We start from the raw sequence: 20,082 nt of genomic DNA, 5'->3' as shown, positions 1-20,082 counted from the left end.
GTGGGGGTTAGTGTGGCAGCATGAGGTGAATCAGCATTCTGTTCACGTTGCTTTCACTACAAAACCTCGCCAAACTGCTGAGGACTACAGCACAGCTCAAATTTATGACTACAGGCAGAGATGCTCTGAGTCCACAGTGAAGAAAACCTCGTACTCTGCAGCTGTATGCAGTTACAATGACACAGCAATAGTAGCCAGACGGATGTCTTGCATTTCTTTGTGGCAGTGGATCAAATATGATCTATTTCTGAGGTAGAGTTAAAACTAAAACAACTTTAAATTAAGTTTATTAAGTACAAGCTGTGACATTCTGATAACTTCTGATAGTTTTTTGTAATTATATTTTTTTCTCTAGTTTTATCCCTGTGTAACAACACTCATAAAACACTCTGACTTACTAATGCACTAAATCAAACCCCCACCCACTTAAAACAATCCTGTCATCATATGTCAGAGGTTCAGAATGGTCCGAATAATCTGTGTCATGAAGCTCAGAACTGCCCTCTGTGTTTAAACATTAACCTGTCTCAGTGGGAGGTATTACTACTTCATGGGTTAATGCCTCAGTACGTAACTCACTTATACAACACATGTCTCATATCATGTCCTTTTCTCCTTACCCAGATTTAGGTTTAGAAAACAAATGTCTTCCAAAGTGAATACATCGAAGTTTACTGAAAACGTCTTCATTAAGTGCTCTGCTGTAATGAAATGCAACACTGATCATGCAGAAAGAACTAAACTGCGGACATTAGGCAGAATATTCAGGCTCTTCTGACTAGATGTACTACTAAAAGTACCAGAAAATGTACATATAGATAAGTCAGTTCCTAATATAGACAGAGATTTTCAGATAAGTCAAGCATAGGACACCATAGCCTCTATTTGGACGACACAAAGATATCAAGGTAGTGGAGCCAATCCTTTAGACTGATTGATTTCATGTCTGAGATAAGTCTACAAGGAGTAGGAAAGGGCACTATCAGGGTTCGGACGTTTTGTGCTGAAACGATAAGCTTGTCAGTGATCACTGCATACAGGATTTTCTGATCGAGAGTATCTGCTGCACAGGCGAATATGCAACCACGAGGCGGATTTCAGTTCAGATGTCCGCTCAGGACTGATTTGGAGGTTTTATGACTCGCTGTCCCTCCCCTTTTCCCGCCTCACTCTCTGCCCTTCGGCTGCTTTCATATGCTAATGGACGGGCGATTGTGTGAGCCAACAGCCTGGAATTCCTGCCCACAAAGGAGAGATGGAGTTGGAAGGAGAGAGGAGAGAAAGGGACAGACGGACAGAGAGAGAAACAAGACAAAAGTGGGCTGATGCGCATCAGAGGCCCCAAGAGTTTGATACAAAGGTACATAGCACAGGGCTGGTTCTCCACACTAAACTATGTTTAGTTAAGATTAGAGATGCAAAAACAATATTGTTATTGTTGATTAATGTGAAATCTCTGATCATTTCTTTGTATTCTGGAAATAAAACATCAGTAATATTCATTCAATTTATCAAAGCCTAAAAGGACATATCTATATATTTCAACATGTGTACCACACCCATAGATATTCAATAATTTCCTCTATGCGGTTTTCATTCATGCACAGAACTCCTGGAGCTGCTCGTGTAAACATAAACGGCCACATTTTTTACCACGACTTTAACCACACTTTTCCCTGTCAGCCCCCCGAGTCAAATTTCAGTCAGGGCGAGGCCGATGTGTAAATGCAGCCAGATATATTCAGGAATTTCACCACGAGCTAGTGGAGCAGGTGCGATGATGTTCATATCACACAACTGGTGCAGCTTCACACTCTTTTTTGCTCACCAGTATGTTCTGTCTCACTTCTCACTACATTTCCTGTAGCATTGATATGAAATATGGTACCATAGTGTCGGACTATGTCGCTTAGTCCGCCATCTTGGATTTCCACAGCATCTTTTCTCTGTCATGTCTTGCCTCCTGCATCCCCCGTCCCCACCACATTTTGAAAGAACTATAAACTGGGTACTTTTTTGATGAGTAGTTTTGGAGTAGTCCACAATCTTCAGGGATTTTGTAAATTTAACTATAAACAATTACTTTCATTATTGCTAACTCTTCATTTGTCAAGTGTAAATACCGTATTATTCTATTATTGTATTTTTTTCACCCTTTATTTAACGGATGTAAATATGTTTGATTTTTAACTTCTTGTTATTTTTAATAATTATATTCCTGTTTCCTGTTTCCTGTTGTAACACAAAAATTCCCACATGGGGGATCAATAAAGTTTATCTTTATCTTTAGTCGCTTTGTGAGTGGATTGTCAGAAAACATAAACACAAAAAATGAAGCTTAAAGATTCCACAGGTTATGTCGACACAGTCTTTGTTTTGTTGCAGCAGAAGTCCAACTACATTGTATCAGAGAAACATCACAAATTTCGCAGGAAATTATGATTTGACAAGCTAGAAGTAAAGCTTAAAAATGAACATGAATTCAATATATTTTCTTTAAGACTGACTAATTGTTTCAGCACTTGAAACAAATAATTAATTGGAAACAAATCAACAAGATTAATCTTCCAAATCATTTAAATCACTTTGCTATTTCTGGCCTGCCTTGTAAAAGTCATTGAGGGGCACTTTGGAGGCCACCCCTCCTGTGTTGGGTGTGGTCCATCACTGCAGGGATGTCACTGCACCACAGAGGAAGCCATCCCCCCCCCCCCCCCCCCCCCCCCCCCCGCCAAAATGAAAAAAGCTCAGAGGCATCCAAACAAAGAGAGAACAAACCCTCCATCCTCCACATCCAGCCAGCCACCTTGGCGACCCCTCGGAGACAGAGAGCAGGTGGGCCAATTAGAGTCCCCTGGGTCCCCCCACCCAGATGCTAGCAAAGCCCTGTATAATTGGTTTCCTCATCTATGAATTATTAATCCTGGTCGCTCTTTGAGGTTTTTGACAGAGTAGGGTCAAGACAGTGCAGCCTATGACACTTAGACTCTCCTGTTTTAACCCCCCAGAGTCATGTTAAAACCAGTCCAGAGAGTAAAGTGATGACACTCGAGCAGATCCAAGAAACACCACAAAAACAAAGACTTCACAGATTATACCTATGGTTGTTTCAGATATGAAGAACACTCCATAATGCGCACTTTGAATTTGAGTAGCTTGAGTATGATACATCCTAACATGTAGTTTCTGCATAGGTATGTTTAAGCGGGATGTATAGTAGGAATAATGTTATTTTTGCAAGTGCCAGTCTCAGATGTGCAAAAGAAAAGAGAGCACTTCCGAGAGTGTCCACTTGAGGCTGGCTCCTAAAGCCAAGGAATCCTTATTAGAGCCCATAAAAAAATTGTCAATTATTACATCAAAATTATACATGCTGGTAAAAAAAAACAGTTGGCCTCATCTCCACTTCTTTGCCTGTTACTAGACTGATCAGAAATACCATTTAAAAAAAGGCGACTGCCATCATTGGGCTTTGTAGCACCTCTTCAAAAACCAATGGGTGATGTTACTAAGACTACGTCCAAAGGCCCAAGGTTTTTGAAATGTAATCCAATGTCATTATAAACTAGGGGCAGAAACTAGGAGTTTATAAATGGCATCGTCAGCAGCGGAATAATTGGTTAAAAATGTGGATTCAGATACAACGTTTGTTTCCTAGGAAGTTATGGTTTTAGAGATTAACCATTATTTTCATTCTCAATAAATCTGATTAGGTTTGTAAAAAATATCCACACCAGTCTTTCGATTTTATGTTTTGTTTTGTTGTTTCTTTTTTTTTTATTGCATTGATACTGGAAAGAATGTGATTGCTCACGAGAACACTTAAGATCAGACAATAACAAGCAAAATATTTTTCTCAGGCCACCACATTAGTAAAGCGGTGGCCTTACTGCTATTGGTGGCAGTGTTGTTGTTTTCCCGGCTCCTGTCTCTCCCTGTCTCACACCAGGTGTTAGCCTGTAAATATTTCATGAGGCCTCTGTGCTGAGCTACTGGCGCACAAAGGCCGTTTTCAGTGCCTCGGAAAGCAGAGGCACTCTGGAAACAGAGGCCTATCAGTTCAGCTTGGGACGCAAACAATTTTCAGCACTGCTAAAATTAAATTAGGGGAAGGGGCATACCAGAGAGCAGAGAGAAACTCTGCCGCATTGCTCGACACGGCAAGACTTCTTTACTCCTCACATCAGGCATTCCATGGTGAAATGAAAGAAGGGGAGAGGGGAAAAAATGTACGAAACAATGAGCCGTCTGTGTGTTTCCAGTAAGCTGAAAAGGCATGTCAGAGATATGAAGTGTTAGTAAGGGTGCCAAGTTGACTTCTGTGCATATGGAGACAAGCGGACACATACAAGACATCCCCACAAAGAGCATTGTATGACACAGATAATGTCCACATTCAAAAGTTCAGTAACACTGGGATATATACAATTTTCTGAACATAGAAAGGAGAAAGCCTTTGCACCCTTGAACTTAACATCTCATCCATTAAAAATGAACATCCTCCCATGAACTTTACCAGCAGGCCTTTGATCTCAGACTGCAACCAAAATGTGCAGTTTTCCATAGTGCATATAATCAGATATCCTTCAACATTTTCTATGTTGAAATCAGGACATTCCCAAGAACAAGTTGATGTGAATTGGAGCCAAGAGAAAGAGATATGCAAGCCAAGAATCACCCACTTAATATGATCATTCCAGAAAACAAGTTTATTAAGTTTTATGTCAGGCCACCTGAGGCTGCATTAGGCATTCTGTCTGCAAGAGCAGGGACACTCAGAGGTCAGCATGCCAAGCACTCCAGAGTCTCCTGTTCCACACTGCACTACTGAATGAATCCTGGCTATTAATACACGAGATGTCAGGGATGCCTTTCCTGGAGAACTCCAGCCAGCGATGGTGGACAGAGAGGGAGGCAGGGTGAGAGAGGGTGACCAAAGCTCGACCTGCTAAACACTGAGCTTCAACAAGAACAACCCTGGTATGATTTCTTTGCAACTTTATTACTTCATCACTGCCTCTGTAATGAGAATAGATTGTCAACAGTTTTAAAGCCTTGAGTTGAGTTTTGTAGTTTTTGGAGCCAGATGAGACAATATTTGAACAAGAGGGTTCTGTCCTGATTGACAGGTTGTCGTCATCGCGACAGAAAAATCACAAGTAGACACACCCAAAGCAGGCTAGTTGATTTATCCTACATTTTATTCTAAATGGGTCCATGACATACAAAGGGAACATTATGCAGCACAAAAGAGAACTTGAAACTAGTAGTTCATGAGAAAATAAAAATAATGTGAAGCCTGTTTACTGGAATAATAAATCAAGTAAGAAACAGAGATATTTTGACATGAACTTCCGTAAAAATCTGACATCTTTTAAAATGGAACTTCCCTCTTTTAAGTTTGAGGCACTTCTGCATTGGTTTCTCTGTTGAAACCAAGAGGCAAGTAAAAGTCGTACACACAGTCAAAGCGCCTGATGTTAGTTTGATCTAGTTTGATGCTCAAATAGAGTTTGGTATTGTAATTGCAACAACTTCTGGTAATTTCAGCCAAGAACTTCTGTTGACAGCTCTATCCTTACTACCACACATGTCAATGCTTAAAATGCAAAACAATACTGAATAGAATGGAAACATATTACCTATTGCTCAGTCAATTCATTAAGTTAAATGCTGATGAAATAAAGACCAAACTGACCTGATTGTTCCAGGCACAGTACAGATCACAGATCAGGCTCCAGTTGTTGTTAATCATACAGTCCAGAACTTTAAGAGACATTTTGCGTTGGACCAAAGAAATCCAGGCAGCCCAGACACCTGCCCCTCAGCTGTGTGTACCAACCCTGCTGTGCACTGCTGCACCCTGCTGTTCTCCGACGCCACCTTGACAGGGATCATCAGCTGCACACGGCGAAGGATGCATCTACATGCACATGTGCAAGCCCAGCAGGCATCCTGTATCTGCTGTAGCCGTCGCCCCAGACACGCTTCATTAGCAATATGTTAATGACTCGTGCTGCGCAGAAACTCTGGGGATTATCTCAACAAAAAAAATAGAAAAAAAAGTCTTCCATAGACAGGGATGCAGCAAAATAAAGTTGTCAGCACTCCGGAGTGACAAAGTCCACTTGGGTATCGTCGTGTAGGAGAGGTATTTCCATGGTAACGCAGTAAAATGCAGACTCACCGGTGGAGGAGAGTAAAAGATTAGGCGGACGAGACTGCACTTTACTTGTCTCTTGCCGCTGCCTGGTTTTGATCCTCTCTGTCTTGCTTCCTGTGACGGTGTCTCCTCCAGCTGGCTGTACCGCCCGGTGCTCGTCTCTGCAGCAGTACCAGGCTGAGGCAGCCCGCAAAGCAGGGCAGCAGAGGCTCACTCTAAATCATCAGGCCGCAATGCAGGACATAGGATTTCTCTCTCTCTTTTGGACACAGCCAAGAAAAGAAAAAGGTCCCTGCCACTGACTCACCTCCCTCTGATGTCTCACTTCAACATGAAAATGCACCTGAGGCTTGCGACTGTGTGTGCATGCCTCTTGCTCCAGACCTGACTGATGCAGTTTGCCGGCAATGCGGGACTCTATCCCATTTATTTATTTCATTATTTTGCAAAAAAGTCTTCACCCTACTTTGCAGGGGAAACAAGGCAAGAAGAATGCCGCAGCCCCCACCGAGCAAAGAAGTGGTCTCTCTGGAGTAAATCAACATCAAGTTTAAGACTTCCTCTCACCGCGGGATGTCAAAGAAATCGAGCCTTTGAGAGAGAGGAATATGCCGGAAATGCATAAGGAGAGAATCAGGAAACTACTGTGTGCCAGTAAATAGTTGTCTGAGATTGTTTATGTTCTTTCCAGCCTTTGATGCCGTTTGACATCCAGATGGTTGTGATTGTGACATGAGCTGTGAGGCGGCTTCATCAGTGAGAAGCTCTAAGCTCAGTTCAAATGAGAAACGCCACAACCACTTAGCAGCAAAGAGTAGCCTGAGGTGGGGTTTAAAACATCCACACATTATTTCAAAACCCTCAATACTATGTGGCACTGTGCTGCTCTTCTCTTCTTCACAATAACAGGGAGCTCTGGATGTCAACTTACCATGAAAGCCACTACCCACTCGGAATAAAACCAGCACATCACTGTGACAACTCTGGTCATTGCACAGGTGCAGCAACACTTAGATCAAATTCAGCATCAACAGTACTTTGATGCAAAGTGTTTTGGCCCTAAATTTTGGTTAATACAATGAGAACATATCAGACATGGACGGAGAAGAAGAGTGGAAACAACTTGAGTGATACCATAGACAGAAGACTCAGTGTTAGGTCAGGAGGCTACACTCAGTCTGGTCAGAAAGGTCAGCCAAGTCCCACAGGCCGTACTCAGGCTGTGACCAGACATGGCAACCCAGGGCCCCTCTGCAAACTACCAACAGACCAGCTGGGGAGGGGATCACTCACTGCTCTCATCTGCTCATACCCAATAACTCCTGCAGCGTGTCCGCTGTCCGATCACCTGGATTATCAACAGAACACCTCTCAAGTTTATCAAAGCCTGGAGTCCAGCCTCTTGGGAAAAACACTTGTTCATATACGAATGCTAAAAGTGAGCATATCAGGGTTGTTGAGAGACAGCTCTTACAGAGCAGTCCAAAAATCTTTATGCTGCGTTTTCTACTATTGCACAAAAGCTGGTTGCCACAAAAATTGCATTCAGGGGTCAAACATGTAAGACATGACTCGGACAAATTCTCAGTGACTGAAGATCTTAAAATGTGATATAAGGCTAAACCGTCCAGCTGTCTCCAGATTTTTCTAACAGTCGCTCCGCAAAAACATCACAAATGCTTAAGAAGTCAGAGGGATTGATGCAAGAAAGTCTGCTAACAATGTTGTAATGTTTACAAAAATGTAGGCCTGGCCAAGTGACTCTTAAAAATCACTTCAATGCAGGCCAATATTCCATTATCATAAAGTAGCCTTTAAATTGGATGTAAAGGGTAACTTAAATGTTATTATAAAATCAATAAATAACCCACAATGTAGCGTGCAAAAAAGACTGTTCTTACATAATAAGAATTACCCCCATAAGTTTGGAATTTGTGCAGCTATGTAGAAGTTTTACACATCGCTTTAGCCCAAATAATCTTTTGATGGAATAAAAGAAAACATAATGAGATACAACTGTCTGTGAAAAACACAAGAAACCGCCATGACATCATGCAGCAACATGTACGAGCTGCAGCTCCCCCAACACCAGCCGGCAACAGGCCAGGAAAGAGTAAAAGCATGTTTCCTCCCCCCCACGCTCAAGCCAATATAATTCAATCAATCCTGAGTTATGGATCCTGTGGTGCTCTCTGGACACACACGTATGCACACGCACACACACAAACCCCTCCTACAGTATTCAAAACAACAATGCATGTTTTAAAGATGTGGAGGTTACATCATCTCACAGAGAAATTTAGCTCCATGACAGTCATGTGGGGATCTGAAGCTTATTGAGACGTTGACGGACGACTTGGGTTATTAAATTCAGAGAAGAAGAAAAATAACTGAGTGAAGCCAACAGCCTTATCCTTTGGAGTCAAACTCATAGGGACTGCAGCTCAGTGTCAATCAGTGTTGACTAGATCCAACCTGCATTTTTACACTCAATTACTATTATTAATGATTTATCTACCAATTCATTTGTTGAGTTATCGTGTCTCTTAAAGTTGTTAACAAGCTCAAAGATCCAATGCCAAATCCGTAAAATTGCTTATTTAGTCCCACATCAATCCAAAAAATAAAGATAATACATTTACAAAATTTCAAAGCTTAAAAAAGTCTGAAAATCTTCACATTAAAAAACGAGGGAACCAGGTAATGTTAAGGCTGTTGTTCAAACGTATATGTCTTAAAACACACCAAATTAGTTTCAGCAGGAGATAACTTTCCTTTAGCACTGAGGAAGTCCAGGAAATAAAAAATCCAGTTGTTATTCCTTACTGGTCAAATACTTTTATGACTGTCTTGTTAGCTCTAAAAATAATCTTTAACAATATTTCTATAACTCTATTCTGTGTAAAATAATGTTTTAGAATCAAAACAACATAAAAGTCACAGATTTTTATAACTGACTGTTGGCTGATTCTTGGATGACGTAAACCCAGTGGTTTTGCTGAGAACATCGTCTTGCCTCCAATTAAGCAGTTGAGGTCAATTTGGGGTAAATCATATTTGCTGTAAATTCAGTCTTGAACTGAAGACAGCCAATCTGATGAGGACTGGAGCTCCAAAAACAGAGCATCCCTGTGATTTAGCGGCTTCTCTGCCATCCATTCATGAAATCTTTCCTTCATCAGGGTGCCCTTGTTCATTTCCACAACTGACGTTGTCAGGAAATAATGTGGTTTCCTGCCACGACCTCAGAGACCACACCACGGGTTAAGATATGTCCCGATAACACCCAGTTACGTAAAAGTCTGTTCAAAACAAATTATGCTTATAAAAACGTGGTTTTCTACATTTAAAAACACACAAAATTAGTAAAAGTGTCTGAAGGAGGGAAATGTGCACTGCCATCTGAAATGTTTGTATCTTGCATCTGAAGGATATAAATGTCAAACTAGAAGAAGTATTGACTCGTGTTTTCCAACAAAGCCTGCTCTTACTCTTTAGCTTGTGGTATCTTCAGCACTCTGTCAACACATTTCGCAGATCATCACAGCTAGGAAGACTGTAGAGCAACATGATTGGTCGACAATGTTAAATAGTGGGACACATGTTTTAATAAAGTCATTTGTTTAAGAAAGTAGAGAACTTCAAAACCAACATCAGCACTGATATCAACTCCCAATATCCCCTAAAATACGGAGTCAGTGTCAGTCAGTACTAGTCTAAAAAACATCTCATATCAAAGGGGCTTCAGTATCATGTAGTGTTTTTAATATACAGACGTGCTTTATGGCTGCAGTCTATATGTCGGATACCAGCCTCCACACACTGTCTTGCATAATTGGTGTAAAATATGACAGAATGGTGAATAGTGCCTTAAGAACTGAGCAGATAAACGGAGCTCTTTATGCTCTTAACACCCCTGACTTGTGTATGTCACGTCTCTGAGCCAAACACAGATGCACACAGAGGTCGAGTTTTTGACAGAGATGCCTTGGGCAAGTGTAATGGATAGCGTCTCAGCCTCACTGAGCATTAGACTGGTTCTGTTCTGCCTGTCAGCCTCTGCGTCTACAACTCCTCCTTCCCCCACCCCCCATCTCTCACCAGCTTCTTCCTGCCCTTGCTTTATCATAAGGAAGGACCAGGGCATTCAGGCAGAAGAGACAGTGACACTGAGCCAATTGGCAAAAAAAAAAAGATTAGAAGGAAAAAAAAAAAGAGGGATGCACTTTTTCCAACTCATATCTGCCTCGACACCCCTACCCTCTTCCCACTCCTCCCTTCCTCCCTCTGTGTATCCATCCATCAATCATCCATCTTTCCCTTCAGCCAGCGGAATAAAAGCATCTGATGATGATACCGTGCAGCCACAGTCTGTGATTTTTTGCAGCCTGAACGATGGACATGCACAGGAGCCATGTCGAGCATGAACGTCACCTCTACACGAGGGGAAAGAGATTAGCGGGCCACCTTACACACATATGAACACATATTTCTGGTGACCTTGAGACCGATACAGCACACAGATTTCCCCTTTCCGTCTTTTCCAGGAAAAATAGTGACAATAGCCTGGAAGTTTGATTCCGATAAGCGATGACAAAACACGTGGTTAGGTTTCAGTTTGATGACAAAAACTGGTAGGAGGTAGATCTGGTGAACCCAAACATGGTGAGGGGGTGGGGGGGAACCCTTCACAGAGCATGCTACTGCTTATTCCCAGGACACTTTGTCTCTTCAAGTGTTTGTGCTAAGAAAGAAGCAAGGTCATGTCCAGGTCGGTGTCTTGTTTGCTGAATAGGAAAGGAGCCTGATGTGCTGCTTGACACATATTTGCTTTTCAAATGTATGCAAATCAGCGTGTTTTTTCCGCTGCTTTGATTGATGCACCGACACTATTCGTAATGCTGATAAATGAGTCTGTCATTTCCTTTTGTAGACACTGTAATCTTTTGTCTTTCCAAGCGGTGACTAAAATGCACCCACAGACTTCTAAACTACAAAAAGTGAGATCATAGTGAGCGTAATTAATAGGGCTGAAATGTAGCTTGTCTTTTTACATGTGTGCAGCGAGGGATGTAAGTGGAAAGACAAGCGGGACATTCTGGTTTCCTCAGTTTAAAAACAAGCTTTTGCATGTCCCAAACTGACCACTGTCAAATTCCCCAACCCTCAAAATGATACAGCCCTGACCGACAGTCACATATTCTCTGCCTTTAACAGCGTTCAGGAGAAGAAGAAAAAAAAAACGAACGTGGCTTCCAGCACAGTGATTCCATTTTTCCCTCCCCGACGCACACAGCATTCATGTTTCCACAGGGTTAAATATAGCACCACCAAAAACACGCGGGAATAGAGGACGAGTGAAAGGCAAGCATGTGGACGAGGGAAGAGGGAAAAAAAAATAAAAGAGCAGGGGTTTATAGAGCTGGGAGGAGCTATATTTAGAGCAGAGCATCAGCAGCAAATCGCAGCATCGCCATTGGTCTCATCTGCTCCGACATGTATGAAGATGTGATCAATATGTGTTGGAGGGAGCAGGTTGAAGCAGTGTATCTTTTAAATACCCTGGAAACACTTTTTATCATCAGGGTTTGTCAGGAAGTTAATACAAATGTTAAAACGGAGATGTGGTGAGAAAGACTGAGCGAGGGCGTCCAGCAATATTTTAATGTCTACATCAGTATTGACCCCCGTTTAAAGCTACAACTTACAGTTATTCTCAATGTCATCATGCAAGGTTTCCTTTTTGATTAATCCATCAATTATTGGTTGACTGAACATCTCAATTTGTCCAACCAACATACCAAAATTGGTAGAAACAGCAAATCGTCAAAACAAGAAATTTGATAGCCATCATTTCACACAAAAAAAACTGGGACATTAATTAATGATGAAAACAATTGTTACATCAAATTCACTACATACTCCTTTGAGATGTGAGGGCCTCAGCTGCTTCAAAATGCCCCTGCCCCTATCACTGTGACAGCAGGTCGAGAGGGATAGGGAATGTGAATGAGGCCAAGAGAGAGCGAGAGAGAGAGCAAGAGAGAGAGAGAGAGAGAGAGCGAGCACAGCAGACGTTACACACGTGGGGTGTTTTTCCTCTTAATGACGAGGGCAGCTGTGCTTGAATTACCCCACCGTTGCTGCCATCGCTTAGGCGGCATCAGGGTGGGGCGGGCGGGTGTCTCTATGTCTCATTAACAAGCTGAAATGAAGCAGCGGAGTGGATGGAAGAGAGGGGGGGCAGGGGAGGGGTGTCCCGCCTGGGGTCTCTATACTGTCATTACACCCCAGGGGGGCCATGGTGATTAAAAGCAGTGAATCTGAGGACTAGGCAATAATGTAAAAAATATGATCTGGTGTATTTTGTTGTATTTCAATCAAAATGGATATTTTGAACCCTGAACAAACATTACAACTTATTCATGTAGTTTAGTTTTAGACTATCACACTTTGAGGAGGCTGCTTCCTCTTTTAAGCAAAGATCATTGTACAAAATAAATAAATAAATAAATCAGGCTCACGTTAAAGCAAGAGTCTCTAAAACCTTCTTTGGCAGATACAGAACAATAGTAGGGGCTGAGAGCTGAGCTGCCTGTCAGGACCTTAGGTCAGTCATTGAATCAGATTTCTTCTCTGTTTATTGTTTTCTATCAGGAGCTGAATTATTCCCAGGGGTCGCCTTCATACTGAAAAGCTAAAAATCTGTGTCTCTCCAATGCTATTTTCTGTACGGGATGTCAGGAGGGGCTGTGAGCCGAGCTGCCTTCTCCACTGTAAGTTTAGTTTGAAGGTTTGGATTCCTTCAGTGTTTATCTTTCACAATACCCAGTTATCAAAGCCCATTAAAATAGTCAAATTTGCAGTTACATGTTGAAATCTGTTTCCAATGGATCTTTTCATGGTCTTTATGGGCTGCCCGCTGAGCTGTTGTTTATGCTAGCTCAGCATGTTTCTCTTATAATTAAGCTAAGAAATAAACAAAGAGTCAAAGTGGTACAAAGTTTATCATTATTTACATCAAATTCCACATCCAAAACATTTTATCGCCCTACCCTGAGGAGGCTTGAAAGTTTGTGTTTGTGTGAGCGGTGTAGGAGGCTTCAGGTAGATAAAAAAAGCGACCTGACTCACTCCAGTGTCAAGCCTCCGGCTGCAAAAATGATCAGGCTGAACATGTCTACTGACTCAAAGGTGACTCACACCTGCTGCAGCAATGTAGAGCTGTGTGGCACAAGTGTTTTGGCCCTCCTGGTTATTAAAAAAACGAGTCAAATCTCCCTTTTTATCAAAGCATCCAGTCGATTCAGTGGGCAATAATGCTCCTACAAAGCCCCTTTTTTAAAATATTTTGCACTTACTTTAGCTCAAAAGTATCCAAATCTAAGAAGTTTGTAGAGAGGCAGCTTGTGCTTTCAAGTAATGGGTGTACTTTTGATGCTTCTGCTCAACAGCTGGGAGTTCGGCAGGCTGTGGTGGTGTTTGCGAGGGAGAGTTAAGTGATGTTACGGGAAACATTTCAAAGACTGAAGAGACAGATGTGAGGAAAAACCACACCGCAGAGACACTCCAAAGAGCCAGTAAAAGAAGGTAGAAGAGGTTTGCAGTGATAACAACACACTCCCGTCCCGTTATCTCTGCGATTCGGTCTCTGTTTTTTCCCCGAAATGTTTTAAAATGTAACTAATAAAACAAAAATGTCAACGTTGCAAAATGCTGCTCGTTCACCTCAAACAAACTCTACATCTCCAACTTCTCATTAAGACACTTTTACACAAATACGTACATCCTGTGCTCCTGCTTTACTCCATCAGCTGTTACCCAATTTACCCAAAGATTTATGTCGTCCATCCTCAGCTATTTCTCGTAAGAGGATTATAGACCCATTCACACACACACACACACACACACACACACACACACACACACACACACACACACACACACACACACACACACACACACACACACACACACACACACACACACACACACAGAGCACTGTTGCCATTTTCTGATGATGGATTAATCCAAAACATGCCACCGCTGCAGTGCTGCTGTTATGACATGCATCAAGCCTGGCTGGTCTCTGATGATGATTATGATGATGTAACCATTGAAACTGCCATAAGAGGAAAAGGGATGAGCTCCACAATGTGCCATTTATGAGAGTTTGGCATGCAGACCCATAAAGAGCCTGTAAGATTAGCACCGCAAGTATAAAACTCTCTTTGTGCACTTAAACAGTTGTCAGAGTGGGAAAAATGTGAACTTAGTCACCCTGGACGCTGGCAGATGTGGTGTGATGTGCTTGGCGCTGCAACGCTTAGCTAACACACTTGCTCTGAGAGACACTTTGCACCTTCTGCAACATGTCATGAGATTTCTGAGAGTGAAAGTCCATTTGAGACCGCACTGAAGACGTTACAGAAGCTTAACATGCATCCAGATATATGTTTGTAACTAATGAATCCACATGCAAGTGATTTACACTTTTGTGAAGTAGAATAAAGTGTGCAAAAATATATATTACATAAAGGATCTAGCAAAAATACAAAAAATGTAAAGATAAAAGTTACTCTCTTACCACAGAAAAGTTAAACACACAAGCTGCTTTCTTATGTCAGCAGATATGAAAACACAACAATTGAATCAAAAGCCACTATGCCAGACTACACAGTGAACCATAACAGACCCAGACTCATCTCCATACACACAGTCCTACCTCACAAGACGGAGTCACAGCTCTGTGTTTACTCTCTTCATTGTCCTGGGGGGAATCACTCCAACGTGCTGCCATCATTTCATTTCGAAGCGCACAGGAGCAAAAAGTCCTTTAGAGACCACATGGAGATGAAGAGGATGAAGCCAACAAATAAAAATATATATAGAAGAAGAAAAAAAAGGAAAAGGAAAAAAAGATCCTAATCCACACCGTCCTTCGTCTTCATGTCCATCAGGGGCGGAAATCTAAAAACACAGAGGACAGAAGTTAGTGAAATAAAAGGTGTTGAAGTGGCAACTCCAACACATTTTTATCAAAAAGATGAGCCTGGGCATACAGGTACAACAGCCACTGTAAGTTACCCTGAATTGAAAAATACTACAGCCATTAAACGTCACACTAAAGCTCTCTATACAGTATGCATGGACCTGGTCAAACAAGGACAGCCTTGTATCTTCATCTGTAAAACAAGATATGATGCAGACACTAGAGCAAATTTATAGCTGTCATAAGTTCATATAATACATTGAATTTATTATATTTAGAGCATTATGGTGATGGCACAGGGTTTTTGTAAAGCACACTAAGATCAATAAAGAAGTATAAAGGTTAATGGTGCTTTTTACATGGCATACATTAAGGGTTGGTTAATATTTAGCTACTTGTATTGAGTTTATTTGTCTTGAAGCGAGCATTGGCAGGTGGATTGTGGAGGTTTTTTTTGCAACCTTGACAAAAATCATGTGAAAAAATTGGTCCTCTGTGATGCTATCCTCAAAAGGGGGGGGGGAAGCATGGGCAAGGACATGCAGCACTTTCGCTATTTGGAGGTGCAAGTGTACTACAAGATATTCAAATGTATGTAAAACGCACAGCAACCATCATGACTTAAGCCCTAAGCTAAATACACACAGATAGGATACGATATATTTTACACACACGCCCAAAAACGATCCATTTTACTTTAATCCATGAGGTCAAACTTTTGCATATATAAAATATATTTCTTTTTTTTCCATCAACTCACTCATTCACTCCATTTTTAATAGATCAAGATAGAGGGTTAACACTCCCAGTCTTTCTATTGTATGTATGTGTCTAAGTGTGTGTCTATGAATACGTGTATAGGTTACTGTATATGTGTTTATATTTAATTTTGTTTTGAAATTGTGTAATTCGATTTGTTTAGTTGATGTATTTGTCTCTTAAGAGGTGAGGTCCCTTGTAACAGCCTGTTGGCTTCTTGACCTCTCCTGACACACCTTTTATGCTTTTTTTAATCCTATTTTGATGTATTCTTACATGTGTGCAAATACATAAATAAATAAATAATATATTTCCATCTGCTTTCAGCAAGAAAACTCCCCGTTTTTTTTAGTTACTGTTGCCAAATAATGTAACTGTTGTTAATGTTACAATGTTACTATGACCCGGGGCGGACGACAGGTTGTTGCCATGGCTATAATTGTGAATAACACCAAAAACCTACCTGTTACAAATTCATAAAACTATCCCAAAACGACCGAATAAACACATTGTCCATGTTTGTGGGGAAAGTGAGGTGTCCTCCGTCGAGCCAAAGATGGGTTAAAAGGACTGTCAAGAGATTACAAAGCGGGATATTCAGTCTCCTTTTAGAGCTGCATTCACTGACCGCTGAGGCTCACTACCTGTTAGGAAAAACACACTGGAAAAAACACGGTATCCGCCCTTCACTGTGCATTTCTTCGTCAGGGACACCCGACAAAAAATAAACCTCCCGTGTTCATTCATTTCCCATCATTTTCGAGCCTCTACTCGACGCAAAAACAGCCAAAATAGAAACAAAAAAAAAAGTAGTATGCACTCCTCCTACGTGGTCCCCCGGTTGGCGGCGCGACAATCTCTGTGTAGATAGACGAATCTCCCCGACTCGGCCGAAGCCCCGCCCCTCGGCTTGCCCTCCGAGCAGGGCGTCGTCCAATCAGGTGGTAAGTTTAATTTTGGAATTTTAAAGCGGGCCTATTGGAGCTGTTGTTACATAACATTTCTAATAAAGAGTGGAAGCTGGTCCATTCTGGTTACTGGCTCAACATCACTTTAGTGTATGTTCTTGTGCAGTGGTGGAAAGTCTCAACGCATTTACTCAAGTCCTGAGTAACTTCATTTTATATTAATTTATACTTATAAACATTGTTGTCTTTCTTTTGCATTATTTACATTATTTACATGATACTTTTGGTGACTAATACTTTAAAGATTCAAATATTTAATACAAAAACGCTACCCTGCAGCATAAAAAATACAATAGTGCCATATTTACCATTAAATTAAAGTGACATTACATTAATGTGAGAAATATATAAATTTATAATAAACAAAAACTGTTGTTTTCCATTAATATAAAATAGTAAACTTTATTTTGTAATGCATTTTTCTGCATTGCTAGCACTTTTAGTTTCAGGACTTTAGGTCTGCTTTATATTGATGCTAACACTTATCTACTTTTACTGTACAGCTTTTACTTCTGATGCTATTGCTGATTTGACCAAAGTAATTGGTTTTTAGTTTTTTTTTCTACTTCTTGTTCAGTACAAAATTATTAATTTGCCAAGCAGTTTCCAGAAATTAGGCATGTACATTTACTCAAGATCTGACTTTTCACTCAGATAATGCATTGAAATACTCATCTAACCATCTATATCTTTACACTGAGCAATACATTCCCACACTCTGTCATCATGAAGCCTTTCAGACCCTCTCCGATTGAAATCACAGCAAAGTCATTGTGATGGGCGAGGAAAAGCCCTGAGGCTCCACACATATGCTGAACTCTCCAATTTCCTAACGTTCAACTGGTGAAACATATTTGCCCATCCATTATCAACTGTAACAGCAGTGTCCTTAACTTTATTATGGTGACATATAGGGCATGGCAGCCACATGGGACTCCACACAGCAGGATTTAAAAAAAAAAAAAGATGCACAGCTGATCCTGACAAAGACAAAGGCTGACAGTGTTCTGTTTGCAGGCTACTCCAGCAGCACAATAGAGGACAGGACAATGGGACTCTTTTGACCCATACTGTGGCGAGGTTTCCCTGGTTTCAGAGAGGAGCTATTGTCTAAAGACCTGGTGCACCCTCATTCAGACAATGGAGAACTTAAACTGATGTAAGTGGGACTCTGCATTATGTGATGGCAAACATGAGGTCCAAATCTACCAAATGCAATTTGTTTTTTATTGCACTATTAAAACAGCAAGGACATCTAATTGATTTGGTGGTGTGATTATGCATCAAAACTAAACTCAATATTTTAGCTAAGCAATGACTTTAAATGGGGGATGACTGTTTTTTGGGGGGAAAAAACCTCACAATCTTAAATTTTCATCACTTTTTATTTATATGGTGTCAAATCATAACAAAAGTTATCTCATGTAACTTCACACATAGAAAGTCTAGAGTCTAGACCATACTCTGTGAAGTACAATTTAAAGCAACTCGGAATAATCAAACAATATGCAAGTACGTGGCAACAGTTGCAAGGAAAAAAAACTTCCTTTAACAGGCAGACACCTCGAGGAGAAACAGAATCGTTGGTAGTACGCCATCTGCTGCGACAAGATTGGCTGAGAAAGTGAGATAGAGCAAGCTACAGAAAGAGCTACAAACTGCAAATAAAAACTGTCAAGTGAATGATAAAAATATGCCAATGCACCAATATAAGACTCAAATGTGTGTTTCATTTCCTGTGATACTTTAGTTAAAATGCAATCTGGCCGGTTCTCTTTGCTCTGGGCAGCACTTTGTTATGAGACATTCATTCAGGGTAGTGTTGTTTTCATGAATGGCAAAGTGCAGGCAGAGGATTTCAGATCAGTGAATGGTGAGTAAAGCTCATTGAAGAGTCATTATAGGCCTGCAGCCAGTGTCTGCAATGCTTTTTTCAGATGCCATTGTGTTATCTTGTATTCAAACCCGCCCTCGTTCTGTACCTTTTTGCCCTACTCTTTTTTTTTTTTTTTTTTTAGATTTTAGGTTTTGTTGGAGCATTTGTGAGACCATTAACAGCTCATGTGAAGTCGCAGAGTCAGCGTGACTCGAACATTCGGCAGCAGAGGGAAGATTACGGGCTCTCTCGTGGCAGCAAAATGTTTGGCTGGATTAGGACATCACATGAAGTCCAAGTTCAAAGCCAAGCAGCGTAAGGATTGGGACAGGTGGAACTGATTCTGCCAACAACATGTAGAGTACGTGATCAATGTTATTATCACTTCTGTGGAAAAAAATCGATAAAAAAAGGCGATACAATATGTAGAAATCTAATGAATGCTTATTTTAGGAGCTGTAGTTAAAGTAAGGGTTTAAGAGGATGACCACCACTCCCAGCTCGGGGTTGTATAAGTGGATCTGGCACTAAGTTTGATGACTGGATGAATCCCAACAGCAGTCAATGTATCCAGCCCTCTGGCCGGCCAGTGCCATAATTGGAACACAATGAAAGCTGGAGAGGATGTACTTTCTATTTGTGTACTGAGATCTGTGAGTGAAGCGCTAGTTAGTCAGTCTAAACTAAGAATGAGAGCTTTATTTAAACACCTGCTTGCAACATTTAGGTTAAATTAGTCTTTTAGATTAAAAAAAAGGTCTTTTTTTTTATTTGTAAAGGGACCATGTATAATGTTGCAATTTGATGTATTACAACAAAGTTAGTTGAAAGCTTTTTTTTATCTGCAGGTCAAATTTTGTGAGTGGACATTAAAGTAATACCATGAAAAGAGCTTTAACATGCAAACAAATAAATAAACTGTTCTAGTCAACAGTCCATTCATTTGAACTGATGATGTGAAATGTATTCCTACTGCACCATCTCCGACCACAGGCGTCAAATGTCAAATGCATAGATGCGAGTCCATTCAAATGTACAATTCTCGTTTTGTTCCTTTTGTCCTGAGCGCAGTTTTTACCTGTAGCCTACTTTTTCTTGTGGTCGGCCCCGTCCTGTGTTCCCCTGACGGAGCACTACAAAGACGCAGCTTGTGAAACCTGCCATGCTTTGTGTCCCGTATCACTTTCACCAAACCCTGCATCGAGGCAAAGCACAATGGCGTTCAGGTTCCCAGGACTGTGCGGGAGGCATAAGCACTGGGATAGGTTAACCACTACCGCCAAGTGCTGATGCTTTATGATAAGGACACACAGGTTTCAGCTTC

The 20,082-nt window shown here is 41.1% G+C and overlaps 1 protein-coding gene across 1 annotated transcript in view; it reads right to left on the bottom strand.

The window, feature by feature from the left end:
- Positions 1–16,761, bottom strand: part of LOC132993959 (rho GTPase-activating protein 21-like) — an 80,843-nt gene extending 64,082 nt beyond the window's left edge. The window contains exons 1-2 of the mRNA XM_061063977.1: positions 16,378–16,761; positions 14,889–15,133 (exon numbers count right to left, since the gene is read on the bottom strand). Coding sequence (XP_060919960.1) covers positions 14,889–14,966 — 78 coding nt within the window. The 5' untranslated portion in view covers positions 14,967–15,133; positions 16,378–16,761. The remainder of the gene's footprint in view (positions 1–14,888; positions 15,134–16,377) is intronic.
- Positions 16,762–20,082: the final 3,321 nt, after the last annotated feature.

Source organism: Labrus mixtus, chromosome 19 (assembly GCF_963584025.1).
Source record: "Labrus mixtus chromosome 19, fLabMix1.1, whole genome shotgun sequence".
Lineage (NCBI taxonomy): Eukaryota > Metazoa > Chordata > Actinopteri > Labriformes > Labridae > Labrus > Labrus mixtus.
The sequence above is the reverse complement of the archived record's forward strand: the minus strand, read 5'-3'. Positions and strand labels throughout refer to the sequence as shown.